The sequence below is a fragment of the Polypterus senegalus genome, chromosome 13 (assembly GCF_016835505.1).
Source record: "Polypterus senegalus isolate Bchr_013 chromosome 13, ASM1683550v1, whole genome shotgun sequence".
Lineage (NCBI taxonomy): Eukaryota > Metazoa > Chordata > Cladistia > Polypteriformes > Polypteridae > Polypterus > Polypterus senegalus.
The window spans coordinates 52,988,525-53,009,887 of record NC_053166.1 but is presented as its reverse complement, the minus strand read 5'-3'; the positions used below and the strand labels follow the sequence as shown (position 1 = coordinate 53,009,887).

The 21,363-nt window shown below is 37.3% G+C and overlaps 1 protein-coding gene across 2 annotated transcripts; it reads right to left on the bottom strand.

Annotated features, from left to right (window-relative positions):
- Window positions 1-3,824: 3,824 nt before the first annotated feature.
- LOC120542752 (prenylcysteine oxidase-like) lies at window positions 3,825-13,326 on the bottom strand. 2 transcript variants are annotated; one of them, XM_039775389.1, is made up of 6 exons: window positions 13,152-13,326; window positions 11,297-11,503; window positions 10,607-10,781; window positions 7,557-7,768; window positions 6,463-6,603; window positions 3,825-4,796 (listed from the first exon to the last, which is right to left on the bottom strand). In XM_039775389.1, the coding sequence occupies exons 1-6, from the start codon at window positions 13,267-13,269 to the stop codon at window positions 4,144-4,146; spliced, it is 1,506 nt and encodes a 501-aa protein (XP_039631323.1). In that variant the 5' UTR covers window positions 13,270-13,326; the 3' UTR covers window positions 3,825-4,143. The 2 variants fall into 2 exon arrangements, with proteins under 2 accessions (XP_039631323.1, XP_039631322.1); XM_039775388.1 differs by having other exon boundaries at window positions 3,825-4,799; window positions 13,152-13,325.
- Window positions 13,327-21,363: the final 8,037 nt, after the last annotated feature.

Genomic DNA, 21,363 nt, shown 5'->3' with positions numbered 1-21,363 from the left:
TTAACATTTTGGATTGACTGATAGCACTGTGTTTGTTCCATATTAAAATTAATCCTCAAAAATACAACTTGCCTAATAATTCTGCACTCCCTGTATTCTAAATACTATAGCTGCTTTAGTGTTGTTACTCTCACTACTCCTTCTTATTTTTCTTTCAGCTGCTCCTGTTAGGGGTTGCCACAGCGGATCATCTTTTTCCATATTACTGTCACTGCACCACTCGGAGTATTTATATCATTGTATTTGAGTGAGGAATCAGAACTGTACAGCAGCTGATCAGAAAGAGAATTATTGGGATACAGCATCAAGCACACACTGCCTCAGCCATGCTGCCTATTGAACTGCTCACACGGCAAACGCTTCAGAGCCTTTCCTGTAAGGACCTCGCGGTTCAGAAACAGTTTCATCCCAAGAACTATAAAAGCGTTTAATCAGTCCATCAAGTGCTCCTTGTAGAACTGTTAGTACTTATAAGTACAATTACCTCACTGTAAACTTGCGATACAGTTATAATATTGCACAACCTGAGCCACTTTATAAAGCGCGTATTTACATATGATGATATCATTTTTAAGATGAAACGCAGCAAAATGTTTATTATATAGATAAAACTTTAACTTAATTTAAATAATTATATTGTTAATAAATAACCATGTGAGGACAGGGTGTTGCAGCGCTAGCAAGTACCTGGCACTCCTCTCACGGTTTGTTCCTGCCTCGCGCTGTATTCTTGGTGGTACTGGCGTGACACTGGATGGATAGAATAATTAAACATATACAGTGCATCCGGAAAGTATTCACAGCGCATCACTTTTTTCCATATTTTGTTATGTTACAGCCTTATTCCAAAATGGATTAAATTCATTTTTTTCCACAGAATTCTACACACAACACCCCATAATGAAAACGTGAAAAAAGTTTACTTGAGGTTTTTGCAAATTTATTAAAAATAAAAAAAACTGAGAAATCACATGTTCATAAGTATTCACCGCCTTTGCTCAATACTTTGTCGATGCACCTTTGGCAGCAATTACAGCCTCAAGTCTTTTTGAATATGATGCCACAAGCTTGGCACACCTATCCTTGGCCAGTTTCGCTCATTCCTCTTTGCAGTACCTCTCAAGCTCCATCAGGTTGGATGGGAAGCATCAGTGCACAGCCAATTTAAGATCTCTCCAGAGATGTTCAATCGGTCTGGGCTCTGGATGGGCCACTCAAGGACATTCACAGAGTTGTCATGAAGCCACTCCTTTGATATCTTGGCTGTGTGATTAAAGTCGTTATATTGCTGAAAGATGAACCGTCGCCCCAGTCTGAGGTCAAGAGCGCTCTGGAGCAAGTTTTCATCCAGGATGTCTCTGTACATTGCTGCAGTCATCTTTCCCTTTATCCTGACTAGTCTCCCAGTTCCTGCCGCTGAAAAACATCCCCACAGCATGATGCTGCCACCACCATGCTTCACTGTAGGGATGGTATTGGCCTGGTGATGAGCAGTGCCTGGTTTCCTCCAAACATGACGCCTGGCATTCACACCAAAGAGTTTAATCTTTGTCTCAAACTCCAGGCGGGCTGCCATGTGCCTTTTACTAAGGAGTGTGTGAGTGGCTTCCATCTGGCCACTCTACTATACAGGCCTGATTGGTGGATTGCTGCAGAGATGGTTGTCCTTCTGGAAGGTTCTCATCTCTCCACAGAGGACCTCTGGAGCTCTGACAGAATGACCATCGGGTTCTTGGTCATTTCCCTGACTAAGGCCCTTCTACCCCGATCGCTCAGTTTAGATGGCCGGCCAGCTCTAGGAAGAGTCCTGGTGGTTTCGAACTTCTTCCACTTACGGACGATAGAGGACACTGTGCTCATTGGGACCTTCAAAGCAGCAGAATTTTTTCTGCAACCTTCCCCAGATTTGTGCCTTGAGATAATCCTGTCTCGGAGGAAGACAGGGGAAACAGGATGCACCTGAGCTCAATTTTGAGCTTCATGGCAAAGGCTGTTAATACTTATGTACATGTGCTTTCTAAATTTTTTTATTTGTAATAAATTTGCAAAAATCTCAAGTAAACTTTTTTCACATTGTCATTATGGGGTGTTGTGTGTAGAATTCTGAGGAAAAAAATGAATTTAATCCATTTGGAATAAGGCTATAACATAACAAAATGTGGAAAAAGTGAGGCGCTGTGAATACTTTCTGGATGCACTGTACTTTGAAGATATTTCAATGTTCCTTAAAAGGTTTGATGAATCGGCATTCTAAGTTTACAGATGGCTTAACATCCATCACAGAGCTGATTGTGTGGCGATTGGGTATTTGGAGAAAGAAAAGGAAGGACGAGAATTGGGGGTTAGTACGTGTGAAAAAGATAGTACTGCTGCAATAAATTGTTTCATCAAAGGTTGCACACGGCACAGCAAGCATCTTGCATGAGACATGAACAATCACTGCGCCACCGTGTTCCCATGTTTAATAACATGCTTTAACTCATATCATCATGAAAATGATATCAAGTATGCATTTCAGTATTTTAATACTGTAATATCACAAATGTAATGGATTCTGTGTCCTGTCGGAGGAAGAGAAAGCCCGTTTAAGAAGCACTTAGTGATTCACACACATAGAGCACATAGAAGATCAAATACAAAACAAAGCATTTAACGTGCTACTTTAATTACGATTTGATTTGAGAAACTGGTTAAGTAAATGATTTTAAGATGACGTTTATGATGTTCTACTTTAATGACAAAATAAACTACATGATTAAAGTGGAAATTTCAAGATTGAAGTTGACATTTCGTGCTTTTTTCCCCACTGTGCCTTTTTTTTTTCTCTGTACCCTAAAAAGCTTTCATATGACACTCAGACGGTGGGCTACGACTTGCCTTTTCATGGTGACTTTGATATCTGACTTTTTTATTTCGGGCATTGTGCAACTTTGTGAACCTGAGCTTTCGAGTTTCTCTGACACTCTATGTCACTTGATCATCATCCTTTTGTTGTTTATACCACTGTTTAAACCAACAAATAGTATGTTTTCTTTGCCTCCACTTGGTATTCGCTGAAATTCTTCTATTTACCCCCGTGCTTTTGCCATTGCCTTTTCACAGAATGCTGAGCTTAAGGGCTATTTATATTGATTTGCATATTCAAAAAAGGTGTAATTCTAGAAGGAGTTTGAGAATGGCAGCAGACGCATGCATGTTCGTTACTTTTCACACTGACTGGGATTTATGTAGCGGAAGAACGTGGAAGTTGGTGAACGCACAAATTTATGCATCTGGATTTTTTTGTGTGTACGAACATTTCCTCTTTTGTCCGTACGCCATGTTATAGTGTGAATTCTTCGCACGGCGTTATGCACGAGGTCCCTGGTTATCTGCATTTCATTATTAACTAATGTCTGGTTAAGAAAACAGGCAACAATTAAAACTTAAATGCAGCTGCTAAAAACAAAAAATAGGCAATTAAGGGTTCTGCATTGTAACAAGCAAGACAACGAAAATTAAGCCCAAAAACATATTGCTTTAAGTAGTAAATAAATGGGTTCTAATTAAGAAATTGGTTGCAGCCACTGTGGACCTCCAGGACTGTGATTGAGGACCTCTGATCTACAATGTAACTAAAAATCTGTCTTTGATAAATGAAAGTGCTATAAAGGCAAAGAGTTAATTACAAGGTGTCATTAACAACAAGGACTGGGTTCTAATTTGGAAACTGGCTGGGATGAAAACCTGTAGCCACTGTGAACAATGATTGAGGACTTCTGTTCTAAATCAAACTGAAAGAAAAAAAAATTAAGCAATTAATACTCTGCCCAAAAATGTACCCCATACTTTTTACTTTAATTTATATATTTGAGAAAAATAATTTACATATTTTAAATTCACATTACAATGTAATTTATGACATTACGTTTTCTGTCAATAACAATTTAAGAACCATTAAACTACAGGTTTTTTAAAAAAAATCAGTTTACAATAAAAGTAATGTTCTATTCCAGTGATAAGCAAAACAGTAGGCTTAAGAATTGATCAAGTAGAATTTTTTTTGAAGTTAGTCATTACCTCCAAATAGAATCAATGACTTCTTTCTTAAAATATGTATTAACAAATCTCAACAGTCACTTGTAACTTGTAAAAACTATCATGTTAAAGTTCTGTTTTAATCTTGTGCATTAACTCCTTTTGATCCATCATATCTGTCTGTTGGTTCCACCGATGATAGGCTAATAGAGCAATGTTTTTAGCAGCCACTGAACTCATCTCCATGGCGCTAGCTGCCCATTCAATGCCGTTAAGATAATACATATTGTCATGTAGGATTATGGGTGGAATTTTATCAGTGGAGCCATACTCAGGATATGCATGCCAGTCAGTGACCTGAACAGAATAATAAGACTTGAAAAGGGTTTTCAGATCTTTCTTTTCCAAAGGCTGCTGGGAGAAAACTTTCCATACAGCAGCGTCCTGAGGTTGCTTTCTTTTGAATTCAGTGGAGACATTGACTGGGCAAACATTGCCAACTGTATTAAAAAACAAATCATCATCAACTGTACATATGCTTGCAAAAGGAAATAGTTTTGGATCAGGGAAGCCAAAATAAGTGCTATTAAGATATCCATGCACTATAGATGCCACTGTATGGTGGTATGATCCAGACATCTCTGGGATCGGAGGATCAAAGTTTTCAAAAGTTAAATTCGCCATTCCATTCTGTAAGGGTGCAGCCACAATTACAATGTCGTATAACTCTGAGCCCCTCTCCTGTGGTGCCTCAAAGTCCAGCTTGTACTGTATTGTATCTGCTTCAGTAAAAGAAACAAAGTAAGAGTTAAAATTTCCTAACAAAAAAAAAAAAAAAAAAAACGCAATCAGAAGGTTTTGGTATGAATGGAACAACTCCTGATTTATGATATCATTTTGAATTTTCCAGGAATGTATAGGACCATTAAAAACAAGATGCAATATGACCAAATTAACATTTCACGGATAATCACACTTGGTACAGAATTGGTGTACAGCTTTGACATCAGACATTACATAAAAAACACAATAAGTACCACAGCTTACATGGACCAGTAGTTTACCTTCCAGAAAACTATACCCTCTTCACTTAAAGTAAATTTTGGATGAATAATTGATACCAGCAAGCACGCACATATAATTTATTATTTATTTTTTTAAACTTGCATCATCTAGCATGGGTGCTCTTAGTAAAAGGTTTTTTACCGTTAAACGTTCAATAATAATCTGGAGTTATTTTATGTAAAATCTGACTTGGAATTTACATTTCACATTTAAACTGGTCCATTTTACTATTACAGAATTCTGATTCTGTGTGGTTTCAACAGCCCTTTGAAACCAAAATATCTGGGATGTCAGATATTTTACATTCCTACCAAAAGGCTGATATTTCTTCTTTTGCTTTCATAAAATGAGGAGCAGTACTGCTTGACAGATATATGCTAGTGGTTGCCACTGAAGATAGCAATAAGCACTACTGAGCATATTCTAAAAGTTACTCCAAATACTACTTCTAGTAGAGTGTATCACTTATTGCTTTTGAGTACAAAGTTGTAAGAAGAAATGTGTGTGAATATACTTGTAATCATCCTTCACAATAAAAATCAAAGCCTATATTTTTCACAGAGAAATTGTGCTGCATTAACTGACACATTACAGCAAACAAGGTTATAAGGCGTAAATAGCAATCAAAATAACAAGTTGTGGGTGCTCCAGATCCCCAAACACCCAACACACACGGCTATGGACACAAGTTGCCAAAAAATAGGAGGATTCTTTTTATTTTGTGGGAAACTCTTCCAGCAAGTATTTCCCACAACACAAACACAGTACAATAAGCACAGCACATAGCAATCCTTGTTTTTCTCTGTTTCTCTCTCTCACTCTCTGCCTCCTCCTTCATTCCTCCCGGAAAACAGTGTCTCCTTCCTCCCGACTCTGGCTCTGGAAGCTATGGCAGGCACTAATTTTGTATTGGCCCAGGAGCACTTCTGGGTAAAGCTGGAGCCCCACAGAGTACAGCTCCCCAGTCCCTGCAGCAGCATTCCACAGAACACAACAGGGCTGAGTAGACAAACTCTATGTCCCATGATAACACACAATGCCACAATCCAAAGGGACTGCCATCTACTGCCTTGGGGGAGACAAAACCAAAGTTGTCTGCCATTGTCCTTCCATGCAAAAGGTGTCCTGGATGGATAAGGTTAATTTGAAGCACCCTTCACAAAGTGAAATTCATTATGGAGATAAAATGTTTTCAGTTTATACTAAATAAATACACTGATATATGGTATATCATAGGAATAAATAAATTATATACTGATATGACATTTAAAGTATACTCTTCAAACTAGCTTTCAAATACCATTTTAGCAATATGCCATTCCCAAAAGATTGTTAAATATGTAAAGAAAATATTATTATCTTGCTTCTATAGCTCATTACCTGTTTTGTGTAGAGAAACAGTTGTTACTTTGGCTTGAATCAAATTGGCTTTGGCTAATTTCAGTAAACCTGAGCAGACTAATTTATTGCCACCTTCAACTGCCCATAGATTTGTCTGGGCACCCGCAAGGGATACAGCACCTGCCAATTTTACAAAAACAGAAAGGCAATCAAAAGCTTAAAATTAAATTATACAAAACTAAAACAATTGTTTTAAATGTTTACAAAATGCAAAGCAGTACAAAAACATAGATCTACACATGTACGAGTGTATATTAGGTTGAGACCTGTTGTTGATACTGTGGTGCTCTCAAAGGGACTGCGCTGCTTTCCAAACAACATGCCCTGGATTACAAATGAGCTAAAAAGACACCTGAATGAGGAGAAGAAAGCATTCAAATCTAGTGACAAAGAGGCTCTGAAGGGAACCTAGTGAATGTTGAAGAAAAAGCTGAGTGAAGGAAAAGAAGCTTACAAAGCAAAAACAAAAAATGTCACTCGGAATAACATGAGACGTTTAGAATGGACTGGGCACAATAATTCAACTCGGGCAATGAGGGCTTAGGTGCTCAAAGGGGATGTGGACAAAACTAACACCCTGATCACATTTTTAATGGATTTTCCCTCCCACTGCCACTTCTCCCCACATCATCTTTGCTACTTCATCAATTACTACCACTTTAATCCGAATGGCCAGTAATGAGTTAATCTCTGATCATCAGTATGGTCTGTCCATAACTGATGACCAAGTGAGGAGACAATTGAGGAAGCTGCACACAGGAAAGGCCATGGGATCACATTTATCCTTGGTTGTCTGTTCACTGCAAGAAAACTAAAATCTTATAAAATACTATATATTTGCAGCTTACTTCTATGCCTACTCTCTTGCCATTTGAAAAACAAAGAAAATGACAATGATACCATAGTTGATTATCCCCACAGCTCTCTCAAATTGCTGTTCTTACTGAAACCAATGCAGATGCATATACATAAACAAGTGTGAAATATCAAAATGGCAGTTTGTTGTAGCATAGTAATTTTCCGGTGCTTACAGGCAAAAGAATATTTAAAATACCAGAGAAATGTGTCCATACCTACAAATGCTGGAACACTGACTGATTGACCATAGTTAGCTCTCATGACTGCAGCAATGACTTCATCAATGAATCTCTGTGACACACCAAGCTCCAAGAGGGATTCTGACAGGGTGTGATGAGTCATATTGATGAATGTACCTCCACCCAAGGAATGTAACAGCTGCTCCACGGAGCTAAATGCATAGCCGTGTGCCTGGTACTTGTATATCCTAAGCAAGAGGAAAAAATAGTATTTAAAAAATAATTTTAATAGTCGTTTTGATATTACCACTGTAAAGAACCGTTTCAGTATCAGCAATACATGGTTTTACACAGTCTGTAAATGACTTCTTTGATAATGTTGTTATACACATTCCCTAAAATAATGTATAAGAGTGCTACTTTTTTGATGTAGATGTAAAAGGACAAAAAGAGTGACTGGTTTAGTTCATGTTATTCCTTAAATACCATCTTCTGCCTGCAGCTCTTAACTGGTATTCCACACTGCAAAATACCAAGCTGGATCCTACAAACCCAATCTACTACGTAAGCTTCTTTGACTTTGCTTAAAAATGTGTTTCATGTTTTTTTAAAGTAGTAATTTCCAAATAAACACTAAAACTAATTTTCACATAAGTTTTGTTTAAGTTGCTGTGAATAAAAAATAGAACAGAAATAAATTATAATGTGCAGGAAATACTTAAAAGGTGCAGCTCATCATAATTCACACTTAGTACATTTGTGAAGCAAGTACAGTATAGACCAGGGGTCCTCAATCCCAGTCCTGGAGAGCCGCAGTGGCTGCAGGTTTTTGTTCTGACCTGGTTGCTTAATTAGAAAGCAATTCTTGCCAATAAAGCACTAACAAGCTATGAAATTAAATTAACTCTGCTATGTCAGGTCATTCTCATATCCTAGATTTTCTTTCCCTTTCTATCATGCAAATGATTTGAAGGCTAAAATGGACGAGTAATTCTCAGTCCTTCACTTTTTTCTCTTCATTTTTCTTCCAAGTATTTAATTAAACCCAATAGTGCAGATAAATACACACAGGTGTAAATGTAAATAAGCTAAATGGAGAAATGCTGCTCTCTCTTGTCATTTGCATGTTATTGATAATAAGGAGCAATTAAAATAGCTGTTTAAGACAAAATTAAGCAATAAGGGCTCAAAATCACTAAAGTGAAGCAGAAGTGTTACTTTAGCAATAAGTGCTTTTTATTAAGCAACTGGGTTGGAGCAAAAACCTGCAGCCACTGCGGCTCTCCAGGACCGTGATTGAGGACCCCTGGTATAGACTCATAGTGCCCCAGATTTTATAAGAGAAGGGGACACTTGGAAAAAGTCTTTTGACATTTAGTATAAAAAGATGCACAGCTGGGAGAAAAATATTATTATTGGCTATATTTAACATGTTCAAGTAGTTATAAGTGTGTCTGCCTGGGTATCTTATATGAAGTACAGGCAGTGTGAAGTATGCCTTATTCCTATCTGTTGATGTCATTCTGTGCCTGAAAGAATCACACTCTTGTGAAAGGCTGTGATCCAAAATGTTACATTCATTTGAGTTTTATGTTTGTTTTTTTAACAACTGGTAAGAATTCAAACACTTCATGCTTTACAAATGAGCTGCAAGAAAAAAGTAAAAATGTTAATATTATAAATTTAAAAGAGCATGTAATCACAAACGTTTCATGTAAACACCTAAAATCATTAACCTATATTAAGGTACAGTACAGGCCAAAAGTTTGGACACACCACCTCATTCAATGTGTTTTCTTTATTTTCATGACCATTTACATTGGTAGATTCTCACTGAAGGCATCAAAACTATGAATGAACACATGTGGAGTTATGTACTTAACAAAAAAAGGTGAAATAACTGAAAACATGTTTTATATTCTAGTTTCTTCAAAATAGCCACCCTTTGCTCTGATTACTGCTTTGCACACTCTTGGCATTCTCTCGATGAGCTTCAACAGGTAGTCACCTGAAATGGTTTTCACTTCACAGGTGTGCCTTATCAGGGTTATTTAGTGGAATTTCTTGCTTTATCAATGGGGTTGGGACCAGCAGTTGTGTTGTGCAGAAGTCAGGTTAGTTGGACGATCATTTATTTTTCAACAGGACAATGACCCCAAACACACCTCCAGGCTGTGTAAGGGCTATTTGACCAAGAAGGAGAGTGATGGAGTGCTGTAAATGGTCAAGAAAATAAAGAAAACACATTGAATGAGGAGGTGTGTCCAAACGTTTGGCCTGTACTGTACAGTATATTCAAGTATATGCTTATTTTTGAACATTGAAACTTTAATTTTTGGTTAATTTGACAGCACCTACTTCTAACCCGATATACTGTATTCTTGGTTGTAGACTTGCACCAGTAAGGATGTAAAGTCAAGAAGCAACTGAATCTGAATCCTCGAATTGACTTCACTGGAGACATTAGATTCAAACCATAAATTGTTGTTATTATAACAGAGATGAACAAGACAAATGGTTCATGTTGCATTCTTTGAGCTACTTTTTGTATGAAAATGTGCTATATAAATAAATGTTGTTGTTGTTGTTATTCTTATTTTCCTGTTAAATATGTTGGCAGTGATCCCTGTTAAGTTATTCTTAGTTTCAAACTAGAAAAAGGACAATCATATAACTGTTAAAACTTCCCACTGAAACTTTGGGTAGAAGAACAAACAGATGCTTAGTAACCACACAATTCTGGTAATTTTTCAACAAAATTAGAAAAAATAAAGAGACATGATTCATGGTTTAAGTCTAATATTATAAATTAAAAGCAAAAGAAAGTAGTGTACCTAGGATCATTTTAAATGTATGTAGAATTTTGTACTATAAAAGAAATACTCTAATTATGCAATTGAAAAAGCACCAACATACACCAAACATACTTTAAAAAATGATTTATTATTTTATTGAATAAATCATTTCAATAAAATAATTTATGTTTAAAGGTCATATTTTTGTCTATAGTCTCTGGGCTTTTGGAAGACACACTGCCATATTACAGACTATGCTTTTCTATTTAAGATGCACGTGGCTTCACCCACCTCATGAACTTTTCCATGGTCTCCTCAACCCACATTTGAAGCCGAATGAAACTGAACCCGTAACGCCACCATAGTCGAAACAGGTCAAGTAGGTACCAGTCAGTTTCCTCAAGAATAATCTGCTTTCCATTAAATACAGCGGTTTTACCAGCAACATTCCGACGGTACTTTAGCCCTGCCAGATTAAACCAGACAGCAAAATTTTAAACACAGCACATGCATCACATTCTTATTCTTTTTGTATATTAAATATAACTTAGTCTAGACTTAAATATGCTTCTCAAGAGTCTCAGAAGGCTTTTAGTGTACTAATGTACTAAACTTAAGTTCCAAGTTGAAGCAGATACTATAACACTGCAGACTTGATATCAATTTTATAACCCCAAAAAAAATTTAACATGATTGTCCAAGCTTTAAATTACTGTTTTATGCATGCATTACATTTATGATTTTCTTTTCAGGATACTATATAAAATATTAAATATACAAATTTACGAATTATCACATTTTTTCTAAATTACTATAGTTTTGATTAACAAGATATCCCTATTCTGGTGAGATGCTGGATGCATCATGATTATCAGCCATGCTTTTCAACTGCTTATGCACATTTTTAAATGTCTAACCAACATTAAAATAACTTACATTATACCATAACTTATATGAAATCCCTGAACCCTCTTAACTCACCTAATTGTTTAACAAAGTCCTGCATATGCAGGTTTAAAGAGTGGATGACAGAGCCACCTGATTCATAATTCTGGTTGTTTACGGTGACAGTGGCCAGTCGGCCACCCACAGCACCTTTTTCAAAAACATCAATCTGTAGATCAGGGCCAAAATGTTGCCGGAGGAAGTGTGCTGTTGCTGTGCCTCCTATACCAGAGCCTATCACCGCTGTGGAGGAAAAAAACATTTCGGACAAATAAAAATAAAGCCTGTGTAATCATAAAGATCATACCCATTTAGAATCACCTATTAACATAAGCTGGGTGGGTAGGGGTTTGACATAGTCACAAGATTGCTTTCAAATTCTGCCCAGACAAGGACATGAATTTTAAAACCAGCATCAATGATATGTAAGCCAGCAGTGCAAACCTCTGCACCGCTATGCTGTCATTCATTTTCTACTTCTACCCGTTATGGGTAAGGACTACAGTAAATAAGTTTTGTGAACTATATTGAAAATTAATGAAATATTATAAGTGTATAACGTTTACACATTTACAATATCCTTCAGATGGTCTAAATATCTGAAGAAGTAATGGAATACAATGTTTCATCCAACAGCAGTTTTAAAATGTACAGTATGCACCAAGGCAAAGAGGTATGCAGACAAATCAAAGCTGCTAAAGAAGAATTAAATAAAATGACTGAGAAGAAATCTATATATTTTTGCAGGTGTTCTATGCAAGTTTTTTATTTTACAAATTTAGGTTGTTTTTGGCTATTTTCTTTTTAAAAATTCCCACATACTAAAATGATTTAAAAAATTACCGATGCTGATAATAAAGATTAAAAAAAACAATAAATGTTTAAGAAATTAAATTATGTGCATCCATTTTCTTAAAAACCGGACTGGATCATATGACAATATGAGTTACTGTTACAAATACTTCTGTTGGCAAAACCAGTTTTCCTTTCCTAATGGCAAAGGGGTACGTTTTAGTTTATGTGGTATTTTTAACAATGACTTCTACTAGTAACTGTCGGTACATAAAGAAGTGATCCCTGTCATGGATTTGAGCCGAGTACTATTTGAATAGATTCAGCTGTTGTAAGGTTTGATATACTGTACGTTGTGGGAGACCATACATGAATAGAATTTGGTTTGTAATACACATATAATAATGGATGCATATTGCAGCTTTAAAGCCATTTTACATAGTTTAACTCTCTCGCTTGGTGTGTGTGTGAGATTATTTATCTCTTGCATATTTAATGTTCACCCTGAATGCAAGTATTTTACACTCCCATTCTGCTGCCCTGTTTACCATTTTTAAGAAATCATCACACTGCCTAATGGCATTTGATCCAATTGCAGACAATGCTACATAAGACCAGACAGAAGGAAACAAACAGGTTGGAGGCTGGGCGGACAGCATGCAGACTCTGCACCAGCAGCACCGGCATTCAAACGGAGGATTCTGCAGCTGTGAACCGAGACATCGTGTCGCAACCTTTATGAAATCTATGCAAGAATTAGCAAATTATGTACTAAATATCTCAATAGATATAACTGCCCATTCTATACTTTCTCCTTATATAAAATTTACAAAATATGTTAATTAATATTCTGAATGAAGCTCGATGGACTACCGATACATCATTTAAAGGATAATCTAAAATTAATCTAACAATACTGGGTGAAACAAATACGTACGTCTATTTATAACAGTGTACACTATTTATGCGATGATAATAATAAATAAACGCCATTGACGATGCTGCATCTCTTAGCAAGTTAATTTAACACACAAAAAAAATACGTGCCAGCACCAACAGGCCAGAAATGGTCTTGCCTCTCACACCCGCTACTCCCTACCTATTTTGGACGGAGGATTCCCATATCCCTGTTCCGCCTCCTGTCCATAAACAAACACCCCACACGAAAAGACCAGAAGTAGATGGAGGAAAAACCGCAGGAATATTACAACGGCCATCACTACTTCAGGCTTTTACCTCAGCTGAAGCTACACGTCACGTGGGCACAACTGGAGGAAGCGTGGTGGAAGGCAAATGGACTTCATTACCCATAACGCTTAGCTGAGAGGCAGCTTCCTATAATTGGCAAAGACAGGGATGTTCAGATGAGCAACAGTTTGGATCTTCAAGATGGGTTGGCTTTTTCCTGCTTAAGCTTAGAAGAAATGTGTCAGTTAACGAATTTTTCTCCGGGGCTGAAAAGACCTCCCTACAAAGAAGAACTGCTGGAAATATCAAAGGAAGTCAACAACAAAATAAGTAATTTTGCTAATAGATTATATGGTTCCCTTACTCTTAAGTGGTTGACGCTTTTGCAAAGAAAAATACGAGGTCCTCTAGTCGATTTGCAAAATTAGGAAGTTAGAAAATGCACGCATAATGTAACATTCATGAGCTTTCGGGGACTTATTTGAAAGTTGGACTATTTAAATTTTTTAGTAATTTAGAGCCAGTTGTCACATTTTAATATATTAAATATGCAGTGAATCGCACGGTTAAATAACAACGCTAATAGAATACAATTATACGCGTCAGTAGGCTACATTAAATGCACACATTGTAACGTTACTTAAGAATCTCGTGTAGTTAAAAACGAAACACATATTGACCTGTCGTGGCCTAAATGTTTCCAGTTAACAGTATTTATTTATATATCACATTTTTATACAGTACATGAAAGTAGCTCCGAGTGCTTTACAATAATAATAGCTAAATATAATTACAAAAGGTAAAGAAAAACTTTAAAACAGTTATTTATAACATGATTAATAATGTCCAGCGTATTTACATACTGTAGTCGAATAGTCAGGGAGGACAGAAAAATAACTCCAGTTGGTGGAATGTTGGAGAAAATAATCCTGTGGGATTCAAAAGACCACCCAGACCTCCCTGAACATTCCACAGTTTCTGAATGTATTACAATTAACAGAATACCCATGTTGAGCTCTCTTCATCCTCCCAGCATCTCAGGTGGCTGTAACATACCATAACATGCCAGAGAGCAGAGGCATATAGCATCAACAGAGTACCAGGTAAAAAAAAAACACTCAAAAGTAGGGATTGGTGGCCAGAGTATATAAAACAGCAAATAGAAGTGAAAAAAAAGAATCCCCAAGTATGAAGCAATGCTAATGATACTAGTAATTTCTTAAGTGATCATGAAAGACAGATTAAAGAGGTGGGTTTTAATATTTTTTTATTTTCTTTTCTTTAACATTTTAATAATTCTATTAGAATCAAACAACAATCCATACTAGCAAGTCAAGTTTAACAAAACTAGGTTTGAAACTAATCAACCCTCTACTTTTTTTTAAAGTGTTTGACTTTACTAGCGAAGTGTATTCACGATGGTAAATTATTACAGATTTTTGATGTGTAGAAACAGAAAGCTGCCTCACCACTTCTTCCATACTTCACTCGAGGAATACTGAGCAAAACGGTGCTAAAAAGATCAAAGATTACAATTAGGACTGTAGAGAGAGAATTACTCCAAAACATAAGGTGGCGCTAGATTGTTTTGAGCTTTATATTCAATTGAAAATATTTTAAATCTAAAGGACACAGGGATAGACCAAAGTTAAATTCAAGTGATATAAAAATGACATTGACTTGTATACTGTTGTTATTTCTTGGTTGTGGAGGGTCAATGAGTTTCTTAAACTAAAAGAAACACCCAATGATGAGTTAAAATCACTGTTGAAGTCACAAGGTAAACTTTTTTGCTTTTTGGGTGATAGCATAGAGCAGTTGTGGAGCTTTAATGATAAATTAGTGTCAGAGAAAAACTGAAACATTAAATGTGTAGAATAATGCGCTCTTTTAGTGTAACATAAACACTGAGTACATGTTTGCACCTCAAAGTTACCTTGTGCACATTTTCTGAATTTTTATATTCATAGTTTTAGCATAAACATAGTATTCTCAGACCCATTTAATTCAGTTCAGGGTCACTGGATTATGGACTGGAGTCTAATCTGGTAGCATCAGGTGCAAAGCACAATCTTACCTTGAGCAGGGTGCCAGTCTAACCACTGGGCAGACACTTGCATGAGGCCAATTTAGAGTCGCTAATCAAATCAACTTAACCTGTAAAGTTTAGGGATATTGATTGTGTGGAGCAGAATCGCACGCACAGACATATATACTGTACATGGCCACTGGTTATGTGATTTAACTCCATAAATTGATGAGGCAGAAGTGCTAATTACTATTCTATACAAAAAGCATAAAATAATTTTTATTTTTCCTTTTTTTTCCTGAAACTGTTTTATGCTTCATAAAACACTTACAGCTTTTTTTTTATATTTCCCAAAACTCAACAGTTTGCAACTGATTACACTTATGTTGAATACTACAATTCTCTGGCTCTAAATGTAACTAGTTATTGTAGCTTGCTGATGTACAGTGCACTTTTTCTTTATTTTGTACAAATTATATATATATACTGTATATATGTAGTATTTTATATTTATATTATTTATATTATTATTATATATATTTTATATATATATATATATATATATATATATATATATATATATATATATATATATATATATATATATATATATATATATATAGTATTTTTGTATATTTGTAGTTGCAGATCCACAAAGGGAGAGAATGAATCATGTATCATAAAGTAGTTTTTATTCCCCTGAGCTTTCAGCTCCTGCCAGGAGCCGTCATCAGAGGATAATGATTAGACATAGAAGAATCAAAGGCAATATATAGCAAAATGGGGTTTAATGAGGGGAGTTAGAATGGAGTTGGTCGTAAAGTTTTATTTATTATGAGGATGTTCTTCTTAAATTTGCATATGCTGGGTTCATGTCCAAATGTCTGTTATTGGCGTTTTCGTTTGACAGCCAAGATTCAGCCAGCTCTCTGGCACTTTTAGTACTGGCCTTAAATCGTACTTGTACATTGTCCCAGTTAAATGTATGTCCGGTTGAATTTTTGTGTGTATAAATTAGTGATCGTGGGTCCTTCCTTCTGACGGTGTTTTGATGCTCCTGTATACGTGTTGCGATTCTTTTTGATGTTTGTCTTATGTATATCACTGGGAAAGAACTGCATGGAATGCTATAAACTGTGTTTCGTGTCTCTGCTGCACATACAAATTCTACCGGATTTATAGTGTGTGTGTGTGTGTGTGTGTATATATATATATATATATATATATATATATATATATATATATATACACACACTCACCTTAAGGATTATTAGGAACACCTGTTCAATTTCTCATTAATGCAATTATCTAATCAACCAATCACATGGTCAAGACAATCTCCTGAACTCCAAACTGAATGTCAGAATGGGAAAGAAAGGTGATTTAAGCAATTTTGAGTGTGGCATGGTTGTTGGTGCCAGACGGGCCGGTCTGAGTATTTCACAATCTGCTCAGTTACTGGGATTTTCACGCACAACCATTTCTAGGGTTTACAAAGAATGGTGTGAAAAGGAAAAACATCCAGTATGCGGCAGTCCTGTGAGCGAAAATGCCTTGTTGATGCTAGAGGTCAGAGGAGAATGGGCCGACTGATTCAAGCTGATAGAAGAGCAACTTTGACTGAAATAACCACTCGTTACAACCGAGGTATGCAGCAAAGCATTTGTGAAGCCACAACACTCACAACCTTGAGGCGGATGGGCTACAACAGCAGAAGACCCCACCGGGTACCACTCATCTCCACTACAAATAGGAAAAAGAGGCTACAATTTGCACGAGGTCACCAAAATTGGACAGTTGAAGACTGGAAAAATGTTGCCTGGTCTGAGGAGTCTCGATTTCTGTTGAGACATTCAAATGTTAGAGTCAGAATTTGGCGTTAACAGAATGAGAACTTGGATCCATCATGCCTTGTTACCACTGTGTAGGCTGGTGGTGGTGGTGTAATGGTGTGGGGGATGTTTTCTTGGCACACTTTAGGCCCCTTAGTGCCAATTGGGCATCGTTTAATTGCCACGGACTACCTGAGCATTGTTTCTGACCATGTCCATTCCTTCATGACCACCATGTACCCATCCTCTGATGGCTACTTCCAGCAGGATAATGCACCATGTCACAAAGCTCGAATCATTTCAAATTGGTTTCTTGAACATGACAATGAGTTTACTGTACTAAAATGGCCCCCACAGTCACCAGATCTCAACCCAATAGAGCATCTTTGGGATGTGGTGGAACGGCAGCTTCATGCCCTGGATGTGCATCCCACAAATCTCCATCAACTGCAAGATGCTATCCTATCAATATGGGCCAACATTTCAAAAGAATGCTTTCAGCACCTTGTTGAATCAATGCCATGTAGAATTAAGGCAGTTCTGAAGGCGAAAGAGGGTCAAACACCGTATTAGTATGGTAATCCTAATAATCCTTTAGGTGAGTGTATATATATATATATATATATATATATATACTGCTCAAAATAATTAAAGGAACACTTTTTAATCAGAGTGTAGCATAAAGTCAATGAAACTTATGGGATATTAATCTGGTCAGTTAAGTAGCAGAGGGGGTTGTTAATCAGTTTCAGCTGCTGTGGTGTTAATGAAATTAACAACAGATGCACTAGAGGGGGAACAATGAGAAGACCCCAAAACAGGAATGGTTTAACAGGTGGAGGCCACTGACATTTTTCCCTCCTCATCTTTTCTGACTGTTTCTTCACTAGTTTTGCATTTGGCTACAGTCAGTGTCACTACTGGTAGCATGAGGCAATACCTGGACCCTACAGAGGTTGCACAGGTAGTCCAACTTCTCCAGGATGGCACATCAATACGTGTCATTGCCAGAAGGTTTACTGTGTCTCCCTGCACAGTCTCAAGGTCATGGAGGAGATTCTAGGAGACAAGCAGTTACTCTAGGAGAGCTGGAGAGGGCCATAGAAGGTCCATAGCCCATCAGCAGGACCAGTATCTGCTCCTTTGGGCAAGGAGGAACAGGATGAGCACTGCCAGAGCCCTACAAAATGACCTCCAGCAGGCCACTGGTGTGAATGTCTCTGACCAAACAACCAGAAAGACTTCATGAGGGTGACCCAAGGGCCCCATGTCCTCTAATGGGCCCTGAGCTCACTGCCCAGCAGCATGCAGCTCGATTGGCATTCGCCATAGAATACCAGAATTGGCAGATGCACCACTGGTGCCCTGTGCTTTTTACAGATGAGAGCAGGTTCACCCTGAGCACGTGACAGAAGTGAAAGGGTCTGGAGAAGCCATGGAGAACATTATGCTGCCTGTAACATCATTCAGCATGAGCAGTTTGGTGGTGGGTTAATGATTGTCTGGGGAGGCATATCCATGGAGGGTCACACAGACCGCTACAGGCTTGACAAAGGCACCTTGGCTGCCATTAGGTATCAGGATGAAATCCTTGGACCCATTGTCGGACCCTATGCTGGTACAGTGGCTCCTGGTGCACGACAATTCCTGGCCTCATGTGGTGAGAGTATGCAGGCAGTTCCTGGAGGATAAAGGAATTGATACCATTGACTGGCCACCACACTTTCCTGACCTAAATCCAATAGAACACCTCTGGGACATTATGTTTTGGTCCATCCAATGCCACCAGGTTGCACCTCAGACTGTCCAGGAGCTCAGTGATGCCCTGGTCCAGATCTGGGAGGAGATCCCTCACAACACCATCTGTCATCGCATTAGAAGCATGCACCGATGTTGTCAGGCATGTATACAAGAACACAGGGGCCATACAAAGTGCTGCGTACAATTTTGAGTTGCTGCAATTAAATTTTGGCAAAACGGATTAGCCTGCCACATAATTTTTTCACTCTGATTTTTGGGGCGTCTTTGAATTCAGGGCTCTGTAGGTTGATCATTTTCATTTCCATCAAACGATGTGGCATCCTTTTGTTCCTAACACATTACCCAGTCTATATCAGTATAGATATCCAGGAGGATTTCTTTTTCCCATTGAGATCTGATGTGTTTTCAAAGTGTTCCTTTAATTTTTTTGAGCAGTTTATATATATATAGTATAGTATATGCCTTGACACAAGAAAGTTTGGGGTAGGTAATTAGATGCAAGGTTCTTTACAGGTTTGAGTTCAAATCAGAAATGATTAACAGAAGGTAGATGCTGGGGTTTTAAGGTTGGTCAGAGGAAGTGATGTTGTCAGGCCTGGAAGTGATGTCTGGAGCCGGAAATAGCGTCATTGGGTCCAGGCAGAATTATCTGTGTTTGGTCTGCAGAGATAAAAGAGAAAGGATATTTGAACTCTGCCACCCTCTGGCCTGCCATGTAATTAACTTCTTTTGAGCTCTTTAGCTGTTTGTGTATGTGTGTCTGGTAAATCATTTTATTGTTGATATACCTTATAGTACGAGGAAAACATTTCTTATTAGTCCCACTGGTGCATAAACATGCAGTTACATATAGCACATGATTAAAAGAAACAGCAGACACAAGATACTAAACAGATCAATGAACATCACCATGGGATCATGTTGAAATACACTAACAAATTTAATAGTTAATTATATGAATAGTTTAACTAAATTCTCTCAGATCCAGTCTAAGACAGTGGCCATGGACCTAGGTATTTATTGTTATGAGTAAAGCAAGTGCTGAAATCAATACCAGGAAGTCAACAACACAACCATCAAAGGCCAATTAAACATAACCTGAGGTCAGAAAATAAAGCCTAATAGATTTTTGATTTACTTGATACCCTTCCCCTAAATAACTAATCATTCATAAAGCAGAATGTTTTAAAAGGAGACCAGAAACTTGGACAAGAATGATATCTGTTTCTACTCTTAAACTGTCATTGGCACATGACAATAAATAAATAAATATAAAATGGTTACAACCACAATTTAAAACCGAGCACAAAATGTAAATGTCATTTTCTAACTCGCTTAATCCAAAATGTAGTTGTGGTGGAGGCTGGAGCCTTACCCAGCTAGTATAGGGCACAAGCCAGGAACAAATCCAGGACAGGGCACCAGTCCATTGCAGGGTAAACACACACACACACATATACACTAGGGCCAATTTAGTGTCACTAATTTACCTAATCTAACTGACTTTGGACAGTGGGAGGAAACCCATGCAGACATGGGGAGAACATGCAAACTCCACACAGGAAAGACAAAGAACACAAACCACGGTCTTCTTACTGTGTGGCAGCAGCACTACCACTTTATTACTGTGCTATCCACAAAATGGCAGTGCAAAAACATCATAAACATAATTTTCATAATAAAAAAACAGCTTAAATCAGAACCAGTACATGCAAATTCATTTTTAAGATTTCAAAATATTCATGACACATATAGTCTTATATGAGGTGATACTTAACTGTGTGGTGTAAAGTGTTTCATATATATATATATATATATATATATATAATTAATTTTGTATTTTAGTTGGGTATCATTACCTTGTAGGAATAAAGCACTGTTCAATGTATCTGGAAGTATTTATGGGAACTCAAGGGGATGTTTCTACACACCTCAGAATTCATAGTGCAACTGCTGTCAGCAGTTAAATCATCAATGAAGATAAGTGGCCATACATGCCCAAGCTATAATACCCCTACCATCATGTTTAACAGATGAAGTGGTGTGCTTTGGATCTTGAGCAGTTCCTTTTCATCTCCACATGTTGCTCTTCCCACCACTCTAATACAGGTTAATCACTATTTCATCTGTCCACAAGACCTTTTTCCAGAATTCTGCAGGTTCTTTTAAGACTGTTTCTAATCTGTCAGATTCTTCTTTCAGCAGCAGTGGAGGTCTTCCTTGGCCTACCAGTCCCCTTTGCGATTACTGAGCTCACCATTGCATTCTTTCTTCTAACTGACATTCAAAGACAGTAATTTAGGCAATCCTAAGGTTTTAACAATGTATCTAATGGTTTTATATTTCTTTTTCAGCCTCATAATACAGTAGTTTTTTGACTTGTCATTGGCATAGCTCATGTACTCATGTTGAACCATGGCAACTACAGATTCCAAGATAGAAGCAAGCCTAGGTATCTTATGCCTGACTAATGAAGAAATAAAACACACCTTAGTAATCAA

Excerpts from the sequence above, each read along its gene's own strand:
- LOC120542752 (XM_039775388.1), bottom strand. The coding sequence starts at position 13,269 with ATGGCCGTTGTAATATTCCTGCGGTTTTTCCTCCATCTACTTCTGGTC. Across the intron at positions 10,782-11,296 it reads GGACTTTGTTAAACAATTAG|GGCTAAAGTACCGTCGGAAT; the intron begins GTGAGTTAAGAG and ends TTAATCTGGCAG. Across the intron at positions 4,800-6,462 it reads TGTTTCTCTACACAAAACAG|CAGATACAATACAGTACAAG; the intron begins GTAATGAGCTAT and ends CTTTTACTGAAG.